Raw genomic sequence first — 23377 nt, 5'->3', positions numbered from 1 at the left:
TCAGGGCTAGCAAGTGTTGAACGAGTCGGTTGGCTAGGATCCTACTTAAAATCTAATTGGAGTTCAGAATAGACTATGGCCGATAGGCTTTTCTGTCATCAGCTTGTTTCCAGGGGTTCAGCAAGAGCACGATCTGGGCCTCCAGTGTGGAGGATGGCAGCAATCCCATGTCTCTAGCTGTGTTATAGAGGTCCACTAATTTAGGGACCAGCTCTTCCACATAAGTGGAAGAGAACTTGATTGCAGCCCATCTGTGCAGGGTATTTTGTTCCAGGCCATAGACTTTATGACCGCATGAACCTCTGGAACCATGATGTTCCCCCCCACCCCAATTACTCAGCTCTTCAGATGTAATGGCAGAAAAAGGCATAGGCTCTAAAAAGGCCTCAATGTCTTCATCGAAACAATCAGTAGCACTGCAATCATGTGTAGAATAATAGTTATTGAATTCATAATTGATGTTTTCCTGTCGGTTGAGTTTGGCCCCCTGGCCAGTGTCCAGCTCTACAATAACCAAGCCCCTTTTTGCTGGGTTTGCAAGATATGCTAACAGCAAGCAAGTGTGGTCGCTTTCTGCATGTGCCAAACAGACTAGCGGAAGACCGGGTCTTCCAACAGCTCCGGTCTTAGCCTCCACAATGGCATGCAGGGCCGAGCACTCTCCCAACCGAGACCTAGCAACAAGGGGTTATGATCAAAAATGGTTCCGGAGAGGTATTCAGTGATTCAGACCAATCACTGCACATCAGGCGTACATAGGAGAGCATCCAGACACACATGGAGGTTGTGTAAACTGGAAAAGAAGTAACAGTCCTGCTCCCCTGGGTAGTATGCTTGATAGAAATCAATCAAGCCCCATTCCACCTGCCAGGCAGAGAAGGCACGGGCCATATAGGGTGTTGCCATTGGGTGAGGCAAAGACATACGAGACATAACCCACACACTGGAAACCACTCCACAACCATATAATAATGAGCACGCAGGACACACGGCAAGCATCTTCCATCAACTGACTTACAACAAACTTCCCAACTACCACACCCCAGGACAAGCAGGAAGACCTAGGATACGAATGTTATTCCTTAATGATCTATTTTCACTTTCTTCTGCCCTGACTTCCAGAGACCGAACCTAGTCCTCCATGACTGTGAGCCTTTCATGCATTGCTGCCAAATCCGAAGGGACCTCTGCCACTGCCCACTCAGCTGTTGTGACACTCTCAGCAAGGAGTCTGAGGTTATCTTTTAGTAGGCTCAGATCCGCCTCCATGGTAACCATCTCAGTTTCCAATGCTTCTCTAGAAGCAGTTATGTCCTGCAGTATGTCCTGGAGAGTAGGCCCCTTCAGGGGACATGCCTTGGACAGCAGCAGTAAGCCCACCAGCACATCGGAGGTAGACTTGGGCAGAGCCTGTCCTCCAGCATCCAGATCCTTTTTTCTGGAAACATTGCCCATGATTGTGCGGGAGTGGCTGGTGGCACAATGGGTTTTAAGGTTATCTCCCTCTCAGCCTGCCAGCACCAGCCCCCCCACGCCCCAGGAAGCCGCAGGACCCAACCTCTATTGCTCAGTCTTTCAAGGGCCAAGGCAGCACCCAGCAATGTTGATCATTCCTTTTTCTTTACTGTGGTAGAAGCCCACTTGTGCATACCCCACCTGCTCAGATCAAGCAGTACGACTAGATTCGGGATGAACGGTGCATGGGCGGATCCCCCAGATGTTCTGCTAATAAGCAGGGCAATATAGTACAGTGGAACACGTGGTCAGGGCACTCATCACAATGCTGCAAGGTCTTGTAGGTGTCACTGCATTGTCCCAGCAGGTTATGTCCACTCTTCACTTGTGGCCATTCCTCAGAAGACCCTAACCTAATGCCCAGAGCCCCAAGATGGGAGCTGTGTCCGTTCTAAGGCGGCCCATGCTAGTCACCATGTGGGAAGATCATGCTCCTCCAAGGGTCACTGGGGGCTCAATTCTCCAGTTCCCCTCGCATACTGGGCCCTCCAAGAGGCAGGTCATAGAGCATATGTAGTGGGGGGGGGGGGGGGGGGGGGGGGTGAGGGGGGGGGGGGGGGTTGGACTACTCTTATTCCAGAGTCCTGAAGCGGACTTCAGCGCACTTGGCTATTAGCTCATGTGAACATCTGCTGAGCATTATTTCACTCCAACCCCATTTGTCCCCAACCTTGGAATAAGCTTTATTTCTGACCTTGTCCGGAGTAAATTTACAACCTTTCTCAGTATGGGAAAATAATAAAGAAGAGTAGGTAAAAACCCCTAAAACATTCAAGTTTGTAGATTTGCACAATCAAAACCATTCCTTCCCTCAAACTATTGCTTCCCGCTACCTACAGCCGAAGCATGTAGATTTGAAGAAAGGTGGTAAAATAAGAGAATTGCTAGCAATCAAACTTCGGTATTGCACAAGTCCTGGCATAATCAGAGAGGTTTTTTTTATCACAGCTCCTATATAATGAGATTGCTGCCATAATTTGTCACAGCACTGCTTGGCACCAAAGGGGCAAGTGGATTTATTTACAGGACAAGAAGATTAGTGAAGCATCCTGAACTAAATTGGGAGAACTGGCTAAGAGTAGAATTTTGATCACACTGTCACTTCATCTAAAAAGGTTAAAGACTGATGTTCAAAACTGGAGATCACTGCTGTGGTCACTCCTTGGAAGAGCTGCACTCTTTAAGATGATGAAATTAACCCGCTTTCAATATGTCCTACGCAACACATAATTCCCCATTTCCTCGCACTATTTCAGAACAATAAATTCCACACTGCGGACACTCCTGTGGAATGGGAGCTCCTCAAGAATCGTACTGTATAAGCTCACACAGGAGTGGTACGATGGTGGCATTGCCCTGCTTGATATACAGCAATTTCTGTGCGCCACAGCGGTCCATGAAAAACTAATGGGTACATCTTCTGAGCGAGGAACCATCAATCCGGATGGGTCGACTGGTTATGCGCCCCGGTGGGCACCTGTGGGCCCTATAATCTACACCTTTGCGGCCGTGTGAGCAGGTCCCAACAGCTGTGACCATCAGTCTCTAGCATGCAGCCAACAAGGCGCTGGGGTGGAAGGGTAGACTGACCCGGTTTGGACAGTTGTGGGACTCGGCAACTCTGGACACACTGGGGATACTCCAAGGGTCCAACAAATGGGACCCAATAGGCCTATCCAAAGTAGGAGACCTGTGGAGGGGGGGCATAATACTCACGTTTGCTGACCTGTAAAGTGAATTTCACCTGGTGGACACTGAACCTTTTTCGCTACCTCCAGGTTAGACATGCACTACAGGTAGCAGCAGGGGAGGAGCTTCTTGCATCCTCTCCCCTGGAAGATAGTTTGCTTGCTGAACACATACCATGTCAAGCGACCTCCCTCACATATCGAAAAAGTATTAACAACAAACCCAACATGCTTCTCAATCTTTGCCAAAAACGGGCCTGGGATTTGGGAGGCATAGAAGATGACAAATGGCCAGAGGTGCTCGCCTCACACGAAAGGTAGCAATTAAGGTGGGATTCCGGCTAATAAAAGCTAAAAATACTACATAGAGCCTACTTTCCCTGTACAACATCTTATGCATTACCCACCACTGCAGGGCTACGCTAATTCAGGAAAGATTATGGTGGCCCTGACCAAGTCCCAGTATTGACAGCATTTAAAGCAAATTTCACAAACCAAATTCCTGAATGGCACAGAAGTGGGGAAAAAAGATTTGAGGCATAAAATCTGTGTTGAATTTGTCTAAATCATCAATGGTACAGGAAATAAGGATAGAGACAAACGTAGCTTTTAATACCTAGGAGGAAAAACCTATGATTTTGGAAAGGATTATTAAATTTCAGGAAAGATATAACTGCCTCCATTTTTAAAGTGACCCGAAAAAAATTTCTATATCAAATACAATTAAGGACATACAGGACTTCCAAAGGAAAGGGTTTTGGCTATTTATTACTTAAGAAGTCTATAATATCCTTGCGGTTTTTTGAAAAAGTGATATGGGTTTACTTTATATCGCTGCATTACCAAATCCTAAAATGAGATGAGCTATTTTAAAAATTTAGAAAGGATTTATATCCATCTTCTTGTTGTCCTGAGGTGGCTAAGGCGTTTTAATAAAATTGGGAGCAAGGTACTTAAATGTGGAATAAGCGTGAAATCTATGTGATTGGTCAGGACGCCGTCCAGCCAGTGGCTAACGGGGTGGCCATGTGGAGAAGGGCACAGTGAGCATAAGTGCTTTGGGCGGCCCGAGAGGGCCGACCAAACACTCTTTGTGCACTCAGGAGTGGGCAAACCACTCCTTCTCTGTCCTGCTCAAAGAGCAGAACAGCCCCGCCCGCCCGCAATGCGCTAAGGAAACTGCGAAAAAACTGTGGTGCGACGCTCCTCTGCCCTGGTGAAGGAGGCGTCCCTGTATTTAAGCCCAGGGCTTGCCCAGTTCTTGCAGTGTGGGTCACATTCTTAGTCAGCAGAATGCGAGGAGGGGGTATAGAAGACGAGATCATGCTCAACAGCCTTTTCAACAGGCAGACCTTGATGCTTCTTTGCTTTTGGATCTGACCTGCTAGGGTTGTTGGGCATATTTGTCCCTCTTGCAAGGGATACATTTATTTGATTTGTGTTCCAGAGTGACCCCATAAAATAGATTGGGTGAGAATGCCATGGAGCCAATTTCTCTTTGTTGAGCCGGAGCCCTAATCTTCTGAGAAGCAGAGTACAGTCTGTTATTGAGTTGTTCATGGCTTCTAAGTGGGTACACTCTACCAACCATTCATCATGGTCTGGGCACGTCATGCCATAAATGTAGCTGATTGGAGGCCAAATTGGAGGCCTCTGAATTGTTAAATGTGGCTCGTCACATCAAACCCTAAGAATTTCCGATGGTTGCAGAGAATTCAAATGCGCCTGGAGACCCCTAGGGGTGAGTAGTTGTGCTTTATAAGAACCTTGATTGATTGATTGAAGTAGGCGCCTTGCAGGTCAAGGGATGCCATGCATTTTCCCCCCAGTAATAGTTGCAAGACTTACTGTAGGGTGACCATTCCAAATGTTAGTCTTCTGAGGAGGACTTCGAGCTGATCCATCTAGAATGGTTCTCCATTCACCTGATTTCTTCTGTTTGATTAGAAACAACTTTGAGGATACGCTTATATCAATTTACTGTTTTGGGATTAACCATTAGTCTTTTCCGTATCTTGAACAGCATTTTAGCTTGGTTTCATGATAACCCTGGCCCGAGGAGGTTACTGACAGTATGACTGAGTGGTGGCATGTACTTTACGAAGAAAGGTCCTCTCCTTTTTTCATAACAGGAGAAGCCTTTGGATTGGACTGGAATTCAATATTGCACTCCTTCCCTCCATACTCCTTTTTTACAACGATACGCCTTTTACTCAGAGTCCTCTTCCGAAGACCCCACCCCGGGAACCTATGTCACCCCTCTGGAGCCAATGGGTGAAGAGGACGAACCAGGCTCCGGACATGAAACGTCAGACCCAGGAAGATGCGGTGTGTTCGCTGAAGCATCGTGAAGAGACGAGGGACCGAATCCCAAAGAGGAAGCTGCGTTTCTGATGGCGACACCGGTGGAGACTGGAAAACAGGGAGAGCCAGGAAGCCAACGTTTCCGTGCTGCGTCCAGCCACCCTTCTGGAGGAGCATGGCTCATCAAGGTACGTGAGTGGCTCACTGGGTGGACTGGGAGGAAGAAAGCCAGCAAGTAGTGGGCAAATTCTCGCATCTCCTGCTCGTTCAATTAACCCCTCGCTTACCGCACAATCTCACATCAGTAGAACCGGTATAAAGCACTGGGATTTCCTTCTCTCCCTTTTCCCTACGAGACCGTACAGAGCACCCTACTGACCATTACACTCCTCCTCCTCTTTTGTTTATATGAGAGCGTCCCAGGGAAGAAACCCGGACAAGAGAAGAAGAACCCCGGAGGACGAGACCAGGGTTGTCTAAAGCGGATAAGCACTATTCGATAGATGAATGCTGGCTCGTGTTAAACGTCCCATTTGTAAAATAATAAAAGATGACCCAAGCACCTCTCTTGTGGACCTCGATCCTTGACAAAAAATGACACTGGAGTTTGTGCAGATGTTTCTGCTAGAGCGGCAGCTTTGGGAAGGGTAGGGTATTGGGTCACTTGGTGAATTCCTGCAGGAGTCCAAACTGGATGCGATCAAGCAACCATTTGTAGGAGGTTACATGTGCCCATTCTGGGATGAAGGCTAATGTCCTATCTATGGTGCCAATTTTTAGGTAAAAGTTAAAACAGCAACAGGCACAGATGACAACGCCCTGTGTCTTGAGACTGTCTGAGAACCTCCACTGCACTTTGTTGTAGGATGCCACAGTGGTGCCTTGAAGGGCTGTTGTTGCTGTGAACTATAATAGTATACATGGTATTGTGTAGGTTGCAAGTCTTGTGACTGAAAACTATAATTTTGTTACCCTTAATCGCATGATAAAGCTCTACCTTTCACCCCTCAAAAGGGCTGGGAACATTGTTGTAGCTAAATCTCAACAGATTTAACTACGTTCATGTCAGATTTTATATTCTGAAGAGCATCATCAATAGGTTTCCCAATGGAGAGACTCCATTTTATACCATAGACGTAATTCTGTTTTCAGCTTTTGTTCTGGAGGAAGTTGCTAGGAGGTAGCCTTGTCCAATAACAGCTACTCCTGCTAGCTTCCTGAATCCAATGTTCGCCAAGTACTCTGCTGCAACTATGAAAGCCTCTGAAGCTTTCTTTCCTTCACCAAATAATCGCCTTAGCCTTCATGTTCTCCTCAGACAAAAGCACAATGTAGAGAGCTGTGTTGGACCACATCTGGCAATGATGTCTGCCTAGCATGGCCATGGCGCTCTCTGCTCTAATAGAGGTGGCATAGAGGAAACTTCTTGCCAAAAACATCCATTCTCCTGCTTCCTCTGTAAGATGAAGGGTACCTGGGTTTCTGGATCTTCCTTTGCCAGGTTACCGGGCTACATGGTCAGCTCTGGGGAGACCTACCAGATGTACAGGGCATCGATGACCTCAATATATTTTTTTATTTAAATTTCTGGACCACTGCAGCTAATGTCACTGGTTTTCACATCAGCTTTAATCCTCCTTCCTTGAAGTGATTTTTGGTATGGCTTTGAATTTCTGGTTGGCTCTCGAAAGTCAAAGAAAACAGTTTCTTATAATCGGAAGTTTAAATTGTTTTGACAGCCTTTCAATTAGGATAAGAAAATTGCAGAGGTCTTCTGCTGGCGAATCCACTGGTGGAGGCCTGGTTGGTTCTGCCACTAATACTAAACGTCATCTGACTCACTTCCTTAAGGTCCGAACGTTTCAGTTCCTCCATGTCAAGATCTTATTGAGTCAATGTATCCACTTTAATAGTACTTGGTGTTGCATGTGCCATCAAGATTGAACTCCAGACCTTGGGGTGGCAGGCAAAAATATTTGAGGTGTTTGCAGAGGCTCTGGTTGAGGTAGAGATTTGGCTGGCGGAGGAGGAGAAACGTTTCAGTGTACTGTTGTGGTGATCAGTGGACCAGAGGTACCGTTTAGGAAGTGGGTATATTTATCAGTCATCACATTTTGTAGGTTTGTAAGCACCTCAACTGTCACTGGTACAGTTGGAAGATCATAGTATTTTTCATAGCCCCTTTGAGAGTCATAAAGATAGTCTTAATGGACTTGATTTCCGAGTCATTCTCCTTTCTATGAAATGAAGATACTGACTAAGTCATAAGATGGAGTAACCAGGTCTTGCTCCGTGTCCTGACATTTGGCAATTCAGTTGCCCTGGACTATACGCCATTTTGAATGGGTCATCGGAGGTGGATATTTCTTCCAGTTTGGGTTGAAACAGCTTTGCATGTGGATGTAGTGTAATTTTGCGTTTCAGCAGTATTGCTGGCCTTTTTACTGCTTTGGATTCCACTGATGAAAGGGCAGTAATAGATGGCTCTGCCATTGATGGGAATGTCCTTATCAGACTCAGCTGAAGGCAATTATCAAACGGACCAACATTGGCAGCTTGGTTGCCAATGTGAGGCTCTTCACTGGGTGTTTCTTTTTAGTCAACAGAACAGCGCTGAAGCAGGTAGGTGTAACTGAGTTCTTGGCTGATGGTCTGTTGACAGAGCAGTCATCGATTTGGACTTCTTACATTACAGTGAAGCAGCTGGTGGCACTGAAATGACTGGAGATCTTTTCTTCACTACAATTCAAGGGAAGGAGACAGACCAGCTAGATTTTACAAGGTCCTATTTCAAGTTTCCTTTGCCTGAAGCTTATAAGATATGAAAACCGTTTCTTTCCACAGAAAAATAACTTTATATCAAGTATTAGTGTCCAAGTGGCATGTATGCATGTTTTCCTCTTATCAGGAGGAGTGCTCTGAACGGACTCACCCCAGATTATGGGATATCCACAGCTTTAGATATTTTTTCAACAACCTCAAAAAGACTTCATAACATAGTCTTTGCCAACAATGTTCTGCATATCTTTCAGTCTTTAGGCTTGTGATCTGGGTGCAGGCAGTAAATGGACCTCATGAGTGGATCATCAGTATAAAACCTTCCCACAAGCCTCCAAGCCCCATCTTTTAAGAGGCTTCTTAATGAGGAGGTTCCTATTTTCAGAAAAATATTACGTTTCTCACCTAATCAGAAGGTAGGGGTGTATATCTCAACAGATAGAACATACATACATATTATACACATACACATGGTTTGGGGGTGGGGGCAGAGCGCACGCTCCGCATTAGTTGGGATTTGGATATTTAGTATTGAGGTTAATTGGCTATTGATGTGACACTGTATTAGGCCCACTTATGCTTTCATATTGCTCTTGTAAAGTTACTATGGAATTCCTGCCTCAACAACAGCAAATGATCCAAGGATGTGAATCTATGAAAGATTAAATGCTGCAGAAATATATTTAATTCTTTCCCAGCACACAGAAGTGACAGCCACTGTCCATTAAAATGTGGTTGATGATAAAGCCAGATTCATAAAGTCGTTCGACTAAAGATCTGACTAACCTCTTGGAAATTCAGGAGCAACTAAGGAGCATTTACCCACGGAAAGATCTTTATGTGTCAGGCCATAAGTGTCACCTCCAAGTAGTCTGGTGACCCATTCACTTTAAGATCACATGAACAGCCAGGTTCATGCAAACAATGCAAGCAATGGCTATCCAAGCGCTTGCACCCTTGCTTCTGGATGATTGCAACGCCCTCCCATAGCCAACATCTGCTCCTACCCTCAAAGGCAGTCTCCACACAGTAGCATGCCTGAAAGGCCTGAGGAAATGTGACCACATCACCCACATTTTGGACCTTGACTGTCTCCCCTTGCCAGTCCACATCATCTTTAATAACAGCTGTATCATCTACAAAGCCAATATAACCGCTACCCTCGCCTTTCTGACAGGTCTGTCGTCACACCAACAACAAGGATACCATCAAACTGGAGGTGAAGCACAAAAAAGAAAAAAAGTAAGACAACAGGTCTTCTCAACTTATGCACCTGGGATACGAAATGACAGCCCTACATCCTTAGTACCGCCCCAACCCTGTTTAGGGAAAGAGCTGAAGAAACACCTCTTTAGGGAAAACCATTAAATATTTAACAGTCGACCACCACTCTCAGAATCCAACTTTTAGTCCAATCACATTTTACCCGTATCCTCACCTTTAACTCCATAAAGCGTTCGATTGCCACTTGACCAGTATCCCAATGTACAACTACCAAATACATACAATTTAAACTTGTACATGAGATATATTAAGGGGACAGACCGAAATAACTGAAATTCAAGCAGTGAATTTGAACAAACAAAAATATCAAATATAACGGAGGAAGAAACCCTGCAAAAAGAGCACGTTAAGTAATGGTTTTTGATGGCACACACTAAAAAGGAAATATTCAGTTACTCACCCCCCGTCTGAGAAGAAGCTTCACTGATTTGTTCGGTGAGATATTCAAGCAAACCATCAAATATTTCCAAAAGATTCTTGATGGATTCTTTATCCCGTTTAACAATGTTTTCTCCTAAAAAGCAAATGGAAAAATGGTGCATAAACAACCCAGAATCATGTTGGCGTTCGCACAAATCGAATGAGTCATATCGACGGAACGCTCTAACAGTAAAGATAATTTTAGGAGAGCCCACATGGTTTCTACCGTATGTGGGGGCGAGTTGATGTTAAATCCTGAACGGCTGCTGAATTCTTAAGTCGAATGAAACTCGCATTGACAATAGCACAATTTGTTTACGGCAAACAAAGTATATATATAACTAAATGTTATATGAGCTTGTTTTATAATACAAAAATAAACCGCAGATAAAATTACGAACAACTCAATCCCCACAGTAATTGTAGCTTCCGGATATGCCCTGATTCAGTAAGCGCTTTGCGCGCCTAACTCATCTTTTGTAACAATAGATATGGATCTTCCAGTATTTTCCTCAATGTGATCTTTCTCAGCCTTTTGGTTGAATTTGCAGAGGCCGCCGCACCCTCCCGTAGGGGGGGGGAGGCTCGAGGGCCGGCGCCATAACCCACGCGGTGCCAACAGTGGGGGTGAACTGGTTCTGGGCGCCCCGAAGCGGCCGAGAACCAGCGGAAGTGGGGTGCGCACCAGCCACCCCGACAGGAAGTGACCTCGTGACCCGGGCGCCCACAGGGGGCGACCAATGGTCAACCTTGCTACCTTTGAACCCCCCAATCAAAGGGGGTTCACCTGAGACCCTCTAGGGGGCTCAAGAGGATTTAAGCACCGCCGCTCCCCAGCAGAAGCACAGCGTCTTTAAGGAGCTGGGAGAGCGGCGCGACTACGACATCGTTTGAAGAGGACCGACTGCTGCAAGGGCCGACGAGGGACAGCCGAAGCAGAAGGAAGGGAACCTACTCCCCCCCCATCCCGGTCGGCGGGAGTCACCCTGGACGGCTCCGCAGAGCAGCGCGCCGCTCCGGCTTCCCGCCCAGCTCCTGGAGATTCCAACGCTGGGGTTTCGAGGCGACAGAGACGGAGGACGAGCTCGGCGTCCTAGCCAAGCTCCACCGCGGTAAGCGACTCGACGTTCTCTCGCTTTCCTGCCCTCCCCGTACAAAGCGCGCATTGAGCCGCTACACCGCACGAACGGGACCCACGAGCAGGAAGCTTGAAGGCGAGACCGTGATTTCTTCCCGACCCAGCGGCGCAGAGATCAGCCCGCAGAGAACAGGCCAGGGCCCAGCGACACGTCCCAGCGGCGCAGAAGGCAGCCCGCTAAAGGAAACATCTCGCAGTCGGGGTGAGCCACACCTCCCCGCCGACCACGTGGGAGAGCGCGCCGCACAGTGCGGACGCGCCCGCTCGGCCTCCCCCCTCGAAACCTCACGCATCAGGTGGAGCGGACCCGAAAAAGGGCACAGCGTGCTCAGAGCCTGCTGAAGGCACACGCATCATGCGGGGCCATTACATACGGCCTGACGCAGACGCAGGGGGAGGAGGGCAGCATGGCGGAGGATCAGCCAGAAGAAATGGCTGAGGTGTTGAAGAGGATCCGCGAAATATCGGCAGTACACGGCGACGACTGGCTCCAACCTCATTTGGCCAAAGGGAAGGAGAATAGGCCGGACGGCCAGTCAGAGGAGGAAGCGGGCCCTTCAGCACCCAAGAAGCCCAAGACCACGCCAGGGAAGAAGACTTCCAAGAGAAACCCCCCGAAAAAAGTGCGCCAGAAGCACCCACCGCCGAGGCTAGACGACGCCAAGCAGGGCGAGATGACCAGCAGAGCAGTTAATGGTGAGCATATTAGTACCATTGTAAAAGAATGCTTGAAATCACTGGCGCCGGCCTTTCTTAATGGCTCAGGGCAGGGGGTTGCAGGGCCTAGGGAACAGCGCGCGGAGGAAGCAGGGGGTATGACATGGCATATGGTCGATCCAGGGTGGGCACGGCAGACAAGGGTACAGGAGCAGGTGGGCCTGTCCGCGCAAGGTGAGCAGGTTTCCCCGCTACCCGGTTGGGGGTACACTACTGCGTCCGGGAGCCCAGGGTTGGGCGGGCTAGGCACTGACCTGTACGCTAGGCCATCTCCCGGTCCGGCCTCCTTGACGACGAAAGCCACTGGGCTCGCGTGCCTTATTCCTCTCGCAGTGAAGGAGAGGATATGGCGCAAGGAGTTCATAGATATATTCTCACTGCTGGAAATACAGCTAGAGGGCCTCGACCTGACCACATGTGACAGGAAGGAGGATGACAAAAGAGAAAGGCGCGGGGCCAGAAAGGAGCGGAATTTCGAGAATTGGCTAGATGCATTCAGAATCATGGCATGTATCATAGTGGAGAGGTTCCCCCTTTGCGCAGCTGACCTATGGCTATACGAGGCTAACATACACTTAGCGCAGAGGCAATTCCCTAGGGACGCCTGGTTGGAATACGATAAAGGGTTTAGATTAAAGATGCTGAGGCACCCAGAGATGGAGTGGAATGAGGAGGACGTATCAGGTTTCATTCATAAGATGCTCGCGGCCAAAGAAGTGAGAGCTTGGACAGGCAAATATGACCAGTCCTTTCGGAGCTCTTCCCATAAGGGGAAGAACAAAACTTACCAAAAGCATTCCTCGGGGAGATCCAACTCCCCCCCCCGCAACCAAGGCAATATGCTGGAGATATGATGCGGGGGACTGCTCATGGAGCTCCTCGTGCAAATTCCAACACGCATGCTCAAGCTGCGGGGGGAGGCACGCCGCGGTGGCATGCAAAGGCTCCAAACGTGAATCAAAAGGTGACAAGAAAGAGAAACACAAGAAGCACTAGCCCAGAGGCTAGTGGGGGCGGGGCTCTAGTAGACATTCAACATTGCCAGCTGGCTAGGTCCCCCATTAATACGCAACAGCTGTGCAGACTAGCAAACAAATACCCAAACAAGGCGGACGCCAGAGTACTAGTGGAAGGCTTTGAGGAAGGTTTCATTATCCCATTTCAAGGCCCGTTACCACTGGAGGGAGCGAATAACTTGCAATCAGCGAGGCAACACCCCCGGGTGGTAGGCGCAAAAATAAAGAAGGAGAAGAGCTTGGGTAGAATCGAGGGCCCCCTTCCTAAAGAGCTACACGCAGGTATAGTCGTCTCTCCACTGGGAGTGGTTCCCAAGAAAGAGAAGGGTCAATTTAGGCTAATACACCACTTGTCATATCCCGAAGGGGCGTCCGTAAACGATGGAATTGACCCGGAAGCATGCTCGGTTGGTTATGCGTCAGTGGATGATGCGATCGCACTAGTCAAAGCGTCAGGAAAGGGATCCCTCATGGCCGAGGCGGACATTGAATCCGCTTTTCGCTTACTGCCGGTTCACCCGGCCAGCTTCCACCTCCTGGGTTTCCAATGGGAGGGAGACATGTATGTCGACAAGGCCATGCCCATGGGCTGTGCCATATCGTGCGCCTATTTTGAGCAATTTGCTACCTTCTTGGAATGGGCCCTCCATGACATGCACCACGGAGGCGGAAAGCTGCACTACCTGGATGATTTCCTGTTCACAGGCCCGGCAGGATCCACGATGTGTGCTAGTACACTGGCAGCATTTGAAGCCCTGACAGAAGCACTTGGGGTCCCCCTAGCAAAAGAGAAAACGACAGGCCCAACCACAAGACTTACGTTCCTGGGCATAGAACTGGACTCCATGGCAGGGACCGCCAGGCTCCCCCCAGACAAAGTGCAGGAATTCAGGGAAGAAATTGCCAAACTACGGGGCCGGAGCAAGGCCACCCTCAGGGATATCCAAGGGGTGATAGGTAGACTGAATTTTGCGGCTAGGGTCATCCCGCCCGTGAGGGTCTTTTCCAGGTGCCTAACCGCGCTGACGGCTGGAGTTACCCACAAACACCATCACATCCGGCTGAGTGCGGGTGTAAGGCAGGATCTGCAAGTATGGGACGACTTCCTGCGGGAGTTTAATGGTGTTCTGATCTGGAGAAAAGGTTGGGTGACCGCTGAGCAGCTATCCCTCTACACCGACGCGGCTGAGAGCCTAGGTTTTGGGGCGGTCCTGGGGAACAGATGGTGTGCCAGCCAGTGGCCAGACAGGTGGCATGCGCAGGGGCTCACAAAAAACATCACTTTCCTCGAGCTATTCCCAATAATAGTGGCTCTGACCGTCTGGAAAGAGGAGATAAGAAACCTGAAACTCACCTTATGGTCGGATAACAAGGGGGTGGTGCAGGCCATTAACAGAGGCGTAGCAAGATGCCCTGACATGTTGAGGCTAATGCGGCAGTTGGTTAAATTGCAGCTGGAGGGGAACCTGGAGCTGAAGGCTCGACACGTGCCAGGGACAGAGAACACAGTTGCAGACGCGCTATCCCGGTCCCAAATGAAGCGGTTCAGACAACTTGTACCCGGGGCGGACAAGGAGATGATCCCCTTTCCACCATACCTGTGGGGGTTGACCTGTCCAGATTAATAGGGCACTCGCTCACCTCGGAGGCGCACAGGAGATACAAGAAATACGCAGGCACAGTAATGAGAATTGGGGGCATAAAGTCACTGGAGGACAAGGCCAAGGCGCGCACAGCAGTGGAGAAATTTGTGCAATGGGCATTCGACGCCAAGAAAACGAGATCTTGGGCCCAGGCACACTTGGCCGCCATTGCGCACTTTGCCAGGCTCTACACAGGTTAGGATCCCACGGCATCTGCCTATCTAAAGGCAGCTTTGAAAGGCTGGCGAAGGGTTGAGGGGACCAAGAAGGACGGCAGGCGCCCCATTGATTTCGACAAGCTGGGGCAGCTACTGAGTGCCCTAACCAGCATCATTTCAGACAAATATGAGCTGCTACTCTTCAGGGCGGCCTTCACCACGGCATTCTTTGGGGCATTTCGGGTAAGCGAGATAGTGGCTCCCAACAAATCAGGCCCGGCACAGCGTTGCCTGCAAGCGAGGGACATCAAGCCAATGGTAAGGGCCGTTGAGCTCACGCTTAGGCAGTCCAAAACGGACAGGGCACGAAAGGGGACGGCGATACGCCTACACTGCATCCCAGAAGCTGGGCTCTGCGCAGTGTGCTGGCTGTTTAAGTACATGGCGGCCCGCCCGGCGGGCGAGGGTCCCCTCTTCATACATCAGGATGGAAGGAACTTGAGCAGGTTCCAGTTCACAGCGGTAATGCGTCAGGGCCTTGGTAAGGCCGGTTTCCAGGCAGCATCATTTGCTCCGCATTCCTTCAGGATCGGTGCGGCGACCTCGGCATCGCAGCATGGCATGCCAGAGGACAGGATCCAGGCCGTGGGCAGATGGCGTTCCAGGGCCTACAAGTCCTACATACGCCCACATCTCATATAAAAAAAAAGAAAAAAAAAAAAAGAAAAAGGGAAAAGGGGGTGAGAAAGGAGAACGAGGGGAAGGGGGGAGGGGGGGAGGGGGGGGAGCAGCCGCCTTGGGATGCCGCACGGCAGGGTTCTTGCCCTCCCTCGACCACACCCGGTGCGCAGCAAGCCACCTTAATGGAACATTTTCTCTCGACAGGGGGACGTCCGCGGCTTGTCTGGGTGGTGGGACATTCATTCGTGTCCAGAATGGAGTCCTGGTGGCGGCGAGTGGGGCACAAGGAAAGCAGACCCAAGGCGACATACATCCGCTGGATAGGACGGCCCGGCATGAGATGGGAGCAGTTACTACCGACCCTGGACGGCCTTATGGCAGACTCAGCGTGGCTGCCAGATGTACTGATCGTACATCTCGGGGGGAACGACCTAACACGTTTGGGCCACAAGGCGGTGGGTCAGGCCATTCAAAGGGACCTCACCAAAGCGGCGGCATGGCTGGGTCCCACGACAGTGGTCTGGTCAGAGATGATCAGCAGGAGGCACTGGAGGGGTGCTGACTCCAACAAGGCGGTAGATAATGCAAGGCGCAAGTTAAATATCGCCATGCACAAGTTTTGCTCGACCAATGGCCTGGAATCAATCCGGCACGGCCTCATCCACCCAGGCCGCCCAGAGCTCTATGGACAAGATGGGGTGCATCTGTCCGACAAGGGAATGGAGGTGTTCTGGGATAACTTGTGGGGCGCAATGGCGCTCGCTGGTTGTCTTTAAAAAAAAAAAAAAAGAAAAAAAAAAAAAGAAGAGGTGGGTAGCCACGAACCAAGGGCAAAGGGGGGGAGCCGCAGAAAGACGTGACCCTCCCTGCGGCGTGGCGGAAATCCTACAATGGTTGGCTAACCAAACACACCGGTGGGCGGTGTGTAGGAGGAGGGCCACTCACTTTTGAATGCCGCACGGCAGGGTGACGTGGCCGCACAAAGGAGGGGAGGAACAGATGGAGATGGCACTCGCGGCCCAGACCCGGCCGGACAGCAGGGCGCAAATGGTAGCGAGCTGGGGACCTAACTCCAGGCAGAGAAGCTCCCCTCCATGACACCCAAAAGGGTGTGGCCAACCAACCACTGGAACACCAATAAACTGACTAAGAACTGGTTGTGCACAAGTGCCATTTACGAACTGAGGAGTGCACAAAAGACAGACACCTGTACCAGATGAAGGTGTCATAATCTGTAATGTGATGTGCATGATTGATGACTAGAGTTTGCAAATGAAGATTGCACAACCAGTATGTTATTAATATTGTTATTAATAATTTTATTGATATTAATAAATCTGCGGCCAACAATGACCACCACTAAGAACTCCTATTGTTGGCTGACATTATTTCCTAGTAGTGACAGAGAATGTATGCAGAATGCAGACCGGCAAGTAAGTATGTATGGGTGACCCACTGGATAGGCACATGCGAGGGTTATTGCAGAGGCCGCAGCACCCTCCCGTAGGGGGGGGGGAGGCTCGAGGGCCGGCGCCATAACCCACGCGGTTCCAACAGTGGGGGTGAACTGGTTCTGGGCGCCCGAAGCGGCCGAGAACCAGCGGAAGTGGGGTGCGCACCAGCCACCCCGACAGGAAGTGACCTCGTGACCCGGGCGCCCACAGGGGGCGACCAATGGTCAACCTTGCTACCTTTGAACCCCCCAATCAAAGGGGGTTCACCGGAGACCCTCAAGGGGGCTCAAGAGGATTTAAGCACCGCCGCTCCCCAGCAGAAGCACAACGTCTTCAAGGAGCTGGGAGAGCGGCGCGACTACGACATCGTTTGAAGCCCACCCACCCACACCTGAGGAACAGCAGAGTCGCAGTGCTGGACAGTGGGGAAGGCGTTTGGCGGAAATCCTACAATGTTTGGCTAACCAAACACACCGGTGGGGGGTGTGTAGGAGGAGGGCCACTCACTTTTGAATGCCGCACGGCAGGGTGACGTGGCAGCACAAAGGAGGGGAGGAACAGATGGAGACGGCACTCGCGGCCCAGACCCGGCCGGACGGCAGGGCGCAAATGGTAGCGAGCTGGGGACCTAACTCCAGGCAGAGAAGCTCCCCTCCATGACACCCAAAAGGGTGTGGCCAACCAACCACTGGAACACCAATAAACTGACTAAGAACTGGTTGTGCACAAGTGCCATTTACGAACTGAGGAGTGCACAAAAGACAGACACCTGTACCAGATGACGGTGTCATAATCTGTAATGTGATGTGCATGATTGATGACTAGAGTTCGCAAATGAAGATTGCACAACCAGTATGTTTTTAATATTGTTATTAATAATTTTATTGATATTAATAAATCTGCGGCCAACAATGACCACCACTAAGAACTCCTATTGTTGGCTGACATTATTTCCTAGTAGTGACAGAGAATGTATGCAGAATGCAGACCGGCAAGTAAGTATGTATGGGTGACTCACTGGATAGGCACATGCGAGGGTTATGACATATTTGTCTAACACTTCTTCTCTAGCGCCACTAGGTGGCTTTGCTGTAGTGTCAGTCACTGTGTACACAACCGTGTGGAAAAAACACAGAGCCAATGCGAGAAGTATTAGCTTAGTCAGTCAGTATCAATGTGTTTTAGCCAGGGTGCATTGCAGCATGGCTGAAAGGCAGAGGTAAAGGTCACATGAAGCGGCCAGTGCCGCCACGTCACAGTTTTTGTTTGTGTCTAACAGGAATACGTGCCAAGCAACACAACACAGGGAATGGACACGATGGGGTAAGTAACACAATGTAGGAGGAGGTTGGAAGGGAGGGGGAAAAGGACATCTGGGCAAGAGCAACACCGTGGGGCAGGGGGCAGTGGAGGAGCGACTGCCTGCAAACTCAAGCACTTACTCTTGAAGGAGTGCTGAAAATGAAGAAACACGCATCTGCAATGCAATAGGTCTCACATTTACGCGAGTTTGAGCTATTGGCATAGTAAAGGACATTGCCTTTTATTTTTATGTTTTGGTTTTTCAAACCTAAATAAAAGGCAGTCATTCACAATACCAATAGCTTAAACACTTGCAAATCCGAGGCCTATTGCATTCTGAATGCTTGAAGGCATTGTTGAGTTGCCCCCTTCTGTCTTCCATGGCCCCTTTAGAGCTCCCCGCTTGTTACGAGTTAAATAAACAAGACAGTGGTCACAAATGCGTTAGAGAGACCCTAATTCAGTAAGAAACTTATTAAAGAAAATAGTGCTTACAGACGAAGGACGACATACCGTGCAACAGCCGAAGTAAAAGGGCCAGTCCTCATGGGAGGTTACAAATGAAGACGAGGCGGTACTAAGGAGAGACTAACAAGCCTACTAACGAAGTAGAAGCCAGCATTTACGAAGGACAAGGACACAAGCAAATGACAAATATGGGGGGGAAGAGTGGGCGGGGCTTCAAATACATACTCCTATACAGCATGGCTCGCAGAGCATGCACTGCCCAAGCTCGACTAAAACAAGCATTTGCAATGCAATAGGTCTCGCATTAGTAAAGTTAGAGGAATTAGTATTGTAAATGGCAATTTTTTTATTTATGTTTTTGTTTTGAAAATAGCGAAATTAATAACTTTGTCATTTACAATGCCAATAGTGTTAACTTTTGCAAATGTGACACCTATAGCATTTGTAATGAAACATATGTTGTATTTACGTGACTTAGATGTATTGATATTACAAATAACAATGGCTTTTAATTTTTTTTAAATAATTAATACTTAAATAAAAGTGATTGTAATTTATAATGGCAATAGCTTAAACTTTTGTAAATAACGTTTGTGAAGATTATGTTCAGTGTATTTTATTGTGATGAAAATCCAAGAACAGAAGTGAAATATTAACATCTTTTTGTGACATCTGTAATAAAGCTTGATACATTGAGAGAACATATTTGAACCAGTTGTTGTTGAATGGTTGCGCAGATTGATGCTGGGGTAGCGCTGAGTGATGCTGTGGTGGTGCTGAGTGATGCTGGAGTTGCGCTGAGTGATGCTGGGGTGGCGCTGAGTGATGCTGGAGTGGCGCTGAGTGATGCTGGAGTGGCGCTGAGTGATGCTGGAGTGGCGCTGAGTGATGCTGGGGTGGCGCTGAGTGATGCTGGGGTGGCGCTGAGTGATGCTGGGGTGGCGCTGAGTGATGCTGGAGTGGCGCTGAGTGATGCTGGAGTGGCGCTGAGTGATGCTGGAGTGGCGCTGAGTGATGCTGGAGTGGCGCTGAGTGATGCTGGAGTGGCGCTGAGTGATGGTGGGGTGGCGCTGTAGTGGTGCTGAGCTGTGCTGAGTGATGCTGTGGTGGTGCTGAGTGATGCTGTGGTGGTGCTGGGTGGTGCTGAGTGATGCTGTGGTGGTGCTGAGTGATGCTGTGGTGGTGCTGAGTGATGCTGTGGTGGTGCTGAGTGATGCTGTGGTGGTGCTGAGTGATGCTGTGGTGGTGCTGAGTGATGCTGTGGTGGTGCTGAGTGATGCTGTGGTGGTGCTGAGTGATGCTGTGGTGGTGCTGTGGTGGTGCTGAGTGATAATGTGGTGGTGTGGAGTGGATAGGTGCTGGATGGATGAGTGTATGGATGAAATCCACCCATCCATCCATTTGGGCCTAGGCTTAAGTTGTAGGGCTCAAAGCAGACAGAGAAGGGACAGTTTACGAAGTCGAGGCAGGGCGGGGTAGTTTAGGGATGTAGGGAATGGAGTTCAGGGCTCAGGGTAGGGGGCCTGGGGTCGGGGTAGTTTTGTGGGCATGGCAGGGGGGGGAAGGGATAGTTTGCAGGCCAGAGGGCAGAAGGACAGCAAAAACGAGGGATACAGAGGGCAGAAGGACCAAAAAAACGAGGGATACAAAGGGCAGAAGGACACAAAAAGCGATTGAAACAGAGGTCAGAAGGACACAAAAACGAGGGATACAAAGGGCAGAAGGACACAAAACCCGATTGAAACAGCGGGCCAAAGCACAAAAAACGAGGGATACAAAGGGCAGAAGGACACAAAAAACGATTGAAACAGAGGGCAGAAGGACACAAAAAACGAGGGATACAGAGGGCAGAAGGACACAAAAAACGAGGGATACAGAGGGCAGAAGGGCACGAAAAACAAGGGGAAAACTATTGAAACAGAGGGCAGAAGGACACAAAAACAAGGGATAGAAAGGGCAGAAGGACACAAAAAACGATTGAAACAGAGGGCAGAAGGACACAAAAAACGAGGGATACAAAGGGCAGAAGGACACAAAAAACGATTTAAACAGAGGGCAGAAGGACACAAAACGAGGGATACAAAGGGCAGAAGGACACAAAAAACGATTGAAACAGATGGCAGAAGGACACAAACTAGGCAATTATTCATAAGATATAAGTGCAAAGTGGTAATAGCTAATGCAGGGGTCTCCAAACCGGTCCTGGAGGGCCGGATCCACGCTAGATTTTTTTGGATATCCCCATTGAGATACATATAGTAATTTTAAAAATCTGGCATGGGTCCGGCCCTCCAGGACCGGTTTGGAGACCCCTGAGCTAATGAAAACATTCATCAATATATTTTTTTTAAATATTGCATGCAAGGATTTTGTTGTGACAAAACCATAAAGAGCAACGAATAGCAAAGCAAGATTGGAATTCTACCTTTCAAAAGTCCTCAAATAACTGCTCCTCTCCCATTCGTATTTCCTTCTCTCCTCCAGTATTACCTCTGGGATACCATGGTGTTCTTCAACTGCAGGCCATTGACCTGTAGAAAAGGCTCTAAACATTCCCCCTCCAAATAAGGACGTGGATGGTGCCTCACTCGATGCTCAGAGAAAGGGTGGGGGGGGGGGGGGGGACAGAGGGGAGGAATGCAAGATTTGCACTGGGAGGGCTAAAAGCGAACTGGGAGAGCACAGCAAGAGAGTAGCCGACTTTAAAGCTTGAAGGTGGGCTGCCAATGTAAAATATATATAAAGCGGCAGGTGTTTAGCGCTTGTTTCGAGGGAGATGGCTGCCCATATGTTTGCACCACAGAAATGAAACATTTCATGTGATGATGCCCACTATGTATAGGGAGACAATGCAAAGCAAATGTAAACACTGAAATAATGGCCCGGCCTCTCTTGTTGGTGATTAGGGGCAGCTGCCGCACTGCTTAAAAAATGTGAATAATGTAAAAATAGAGCTGGGTGGGTCCTGTGGCCGCCTTTGTTTAGGATTAAGAGCGGCTGCTTTAAAAAAATAGTTTCCAATTTCAACCCTCTTCTCATTGTTGGCATTGCACAAACACCCTCTCCTCTGTTTTTATGTGTAATTCGACGCGTTTGCTTTCCCCCAAGAGATCCCTTCAAAAAGTTATAGTGCAGTTTTTCTTGGCCACCTTGCGGCTCCTCTGTGATTAGCAATGTTTTCCGTGCACCCGCTGCCATTCTCGCGCATGAGGGCCACTGAAGGATGCTGTTGAATAATAAATGGTTGTGTTGCTCGACAGCATATCTTGTTGACAGCCGCACTTTCAAATAACGTGGTCTTGAAACTGCTTTTGACAAGTCACCTCCCACGTCATATGGAACTGCCAAGCAGCTGTGACACGTGTAAACATCACCGTGACACCTGCGTGTACATGCCGGATCCCGTGTTCACTCACCTTGACGTAACCTACATAAGACACTCCGCGTGCTCGTGGGAGAGGCCAAGCTGGCCTTCGAGGCGCACACTGGAGTGAACACCTTTCCCTTCAGCTCCGATGTACTTGCTCCTTGCTGCTGCACAGACTGCACATCTCAACAATGAAGCTTTACTAGGAAGCATTTGGGCCCTTTCACTAGGACAGGGAGACATGGATCCTGACTGGTACACAGGGCAGGGCACGGATACGGGGCTTTGAGATGAAGGCAAAAGTGATAGGCAAGCAAGAACGCAGGAGACGAGATGACCCTGGGACAGAGGGAACCGGATACTAAGAATATACAAAAAGACAAACAAATGAATCAGTGAGATAGAGGGAAACACAAACAGACCGAGGGACAATGAGACAGGAAGACAAACAAGTAGATAAAAGAGCCAGGGGGGGAGGGGGGCGGGGGAGGGAACAAGCATATCGGGAGTAGATAAAGACAAATGTTGGTGTGCGAGGCTTGGTGTGCGAGGTTTCCTTTCAAGTCGAAAGCCGTGGAAAACTAGATGTGCCGGCCGGCCAGCAGTGAATAATTAGGGGAGAGAGAGGGAAGGTGCTGGGGAACAGATGGCCGTGAAGCAGGGGGCGGGGCAGCGGAACCCTTTGAAGTCAGGGGGAAGCCTGTGGGGAAATGCAAGCTCGTGCACGAAGGAGCTTGTGGTCACGTGATTTCACGTGAACTGTTGAGATTCCGGATCGTAAAAAGTCAGCTTTTGGGTTGACAACAATAGGTTCGAGTAAACTCGACCTAAAAAGTAGCTTCTAAAGTGCGAGCAGTGGAAGGACGCTAGTCAAGAACGAGATACTTGGATCATTACCACTATACTGGGATCTACAAATGGTAAGCAGATAAGGTTTTATGTCAAGTCGATTACAAAACGTTGCAAATAAAGTGGGATGTCACACCAAGGAGATGAACAGATAAACCCATCACATTGACTGTCTATCTTGCTATGTATACAGCACATTTGAAGGTTATGATGGATCAAGTAAAAATATATGAAAAGAGCAGGTAATGTTACAATAGAAACAACCAATTGCATATCATGTATGTAAAGCAAGCTTTAAGATACAAGAACCGAACAGTTGAGAGTAAAATTGTTAAGGTGCTGATGAGCAAGCTTTTCTTGAACAATAAAAAGCAGCAAATGATATTCTATTTAACTACGTTTACATTGAAAAGCCCTTCCTAAGAATGCTGGTTGAATGGAGGCAGTCGTACGTGAAATATTGCTCACTGCTAGGATGTAAAATGTGCAATTCTGTGAACCTTTATTGTAATTGCATTTATGTTGTTCTCACTACCCCTGATGAGACATTAAAGCTCTTTACGCCAGGCAGCACGATGCTCCTGGAATCCAATGT

The 23377-nt window shown here is 48.9% G+C and overlaps 1 protein-coding gene across 1 annotated transcript in view; it reads right to left on the bottom strand.

The window, feature by feature from the left end:
- CEP95 (centrosomal protein 95) overlaps nucleotides 1-23377 on the bottom strand; it is a 622972-nt gene that overhangs the window by 479468 nt on the left and 120127 nt on the right. The window contains exon 4 of the mRNA XM_086930924.1: nucleotides 9970-10083. Within this exon, the coding sequence (XP_086787050.1) occupies nucleotides 9970-10083 (114 nt within the window). The remainder of the gene's footprint in view (nucleotides 1-9969; nucleotides 10084-23377) is intronic.

The sequence above is a fragment of the Lissotriton vulgaris genome, chromosome 7 (assembly GCF_964263255.1).
Source record: "Lissotriton vulgaris chromosome 7, aLisVul1.2, whole genome shotgun sequence".
In the NCBI taxonomy this organism is placed as follows: domain Eukaryota; kingdom Metazoa; phylum Chordata; class Amphibia; order Caudata; family Salamandridae; genus Lissotriton; species Lissotriton vulgaris.
The sequence above is the reverse complement of the archived record's forward strand: the minus strand, read 5'-3'. Positions and strand labels throughout refer to the sequence as shown.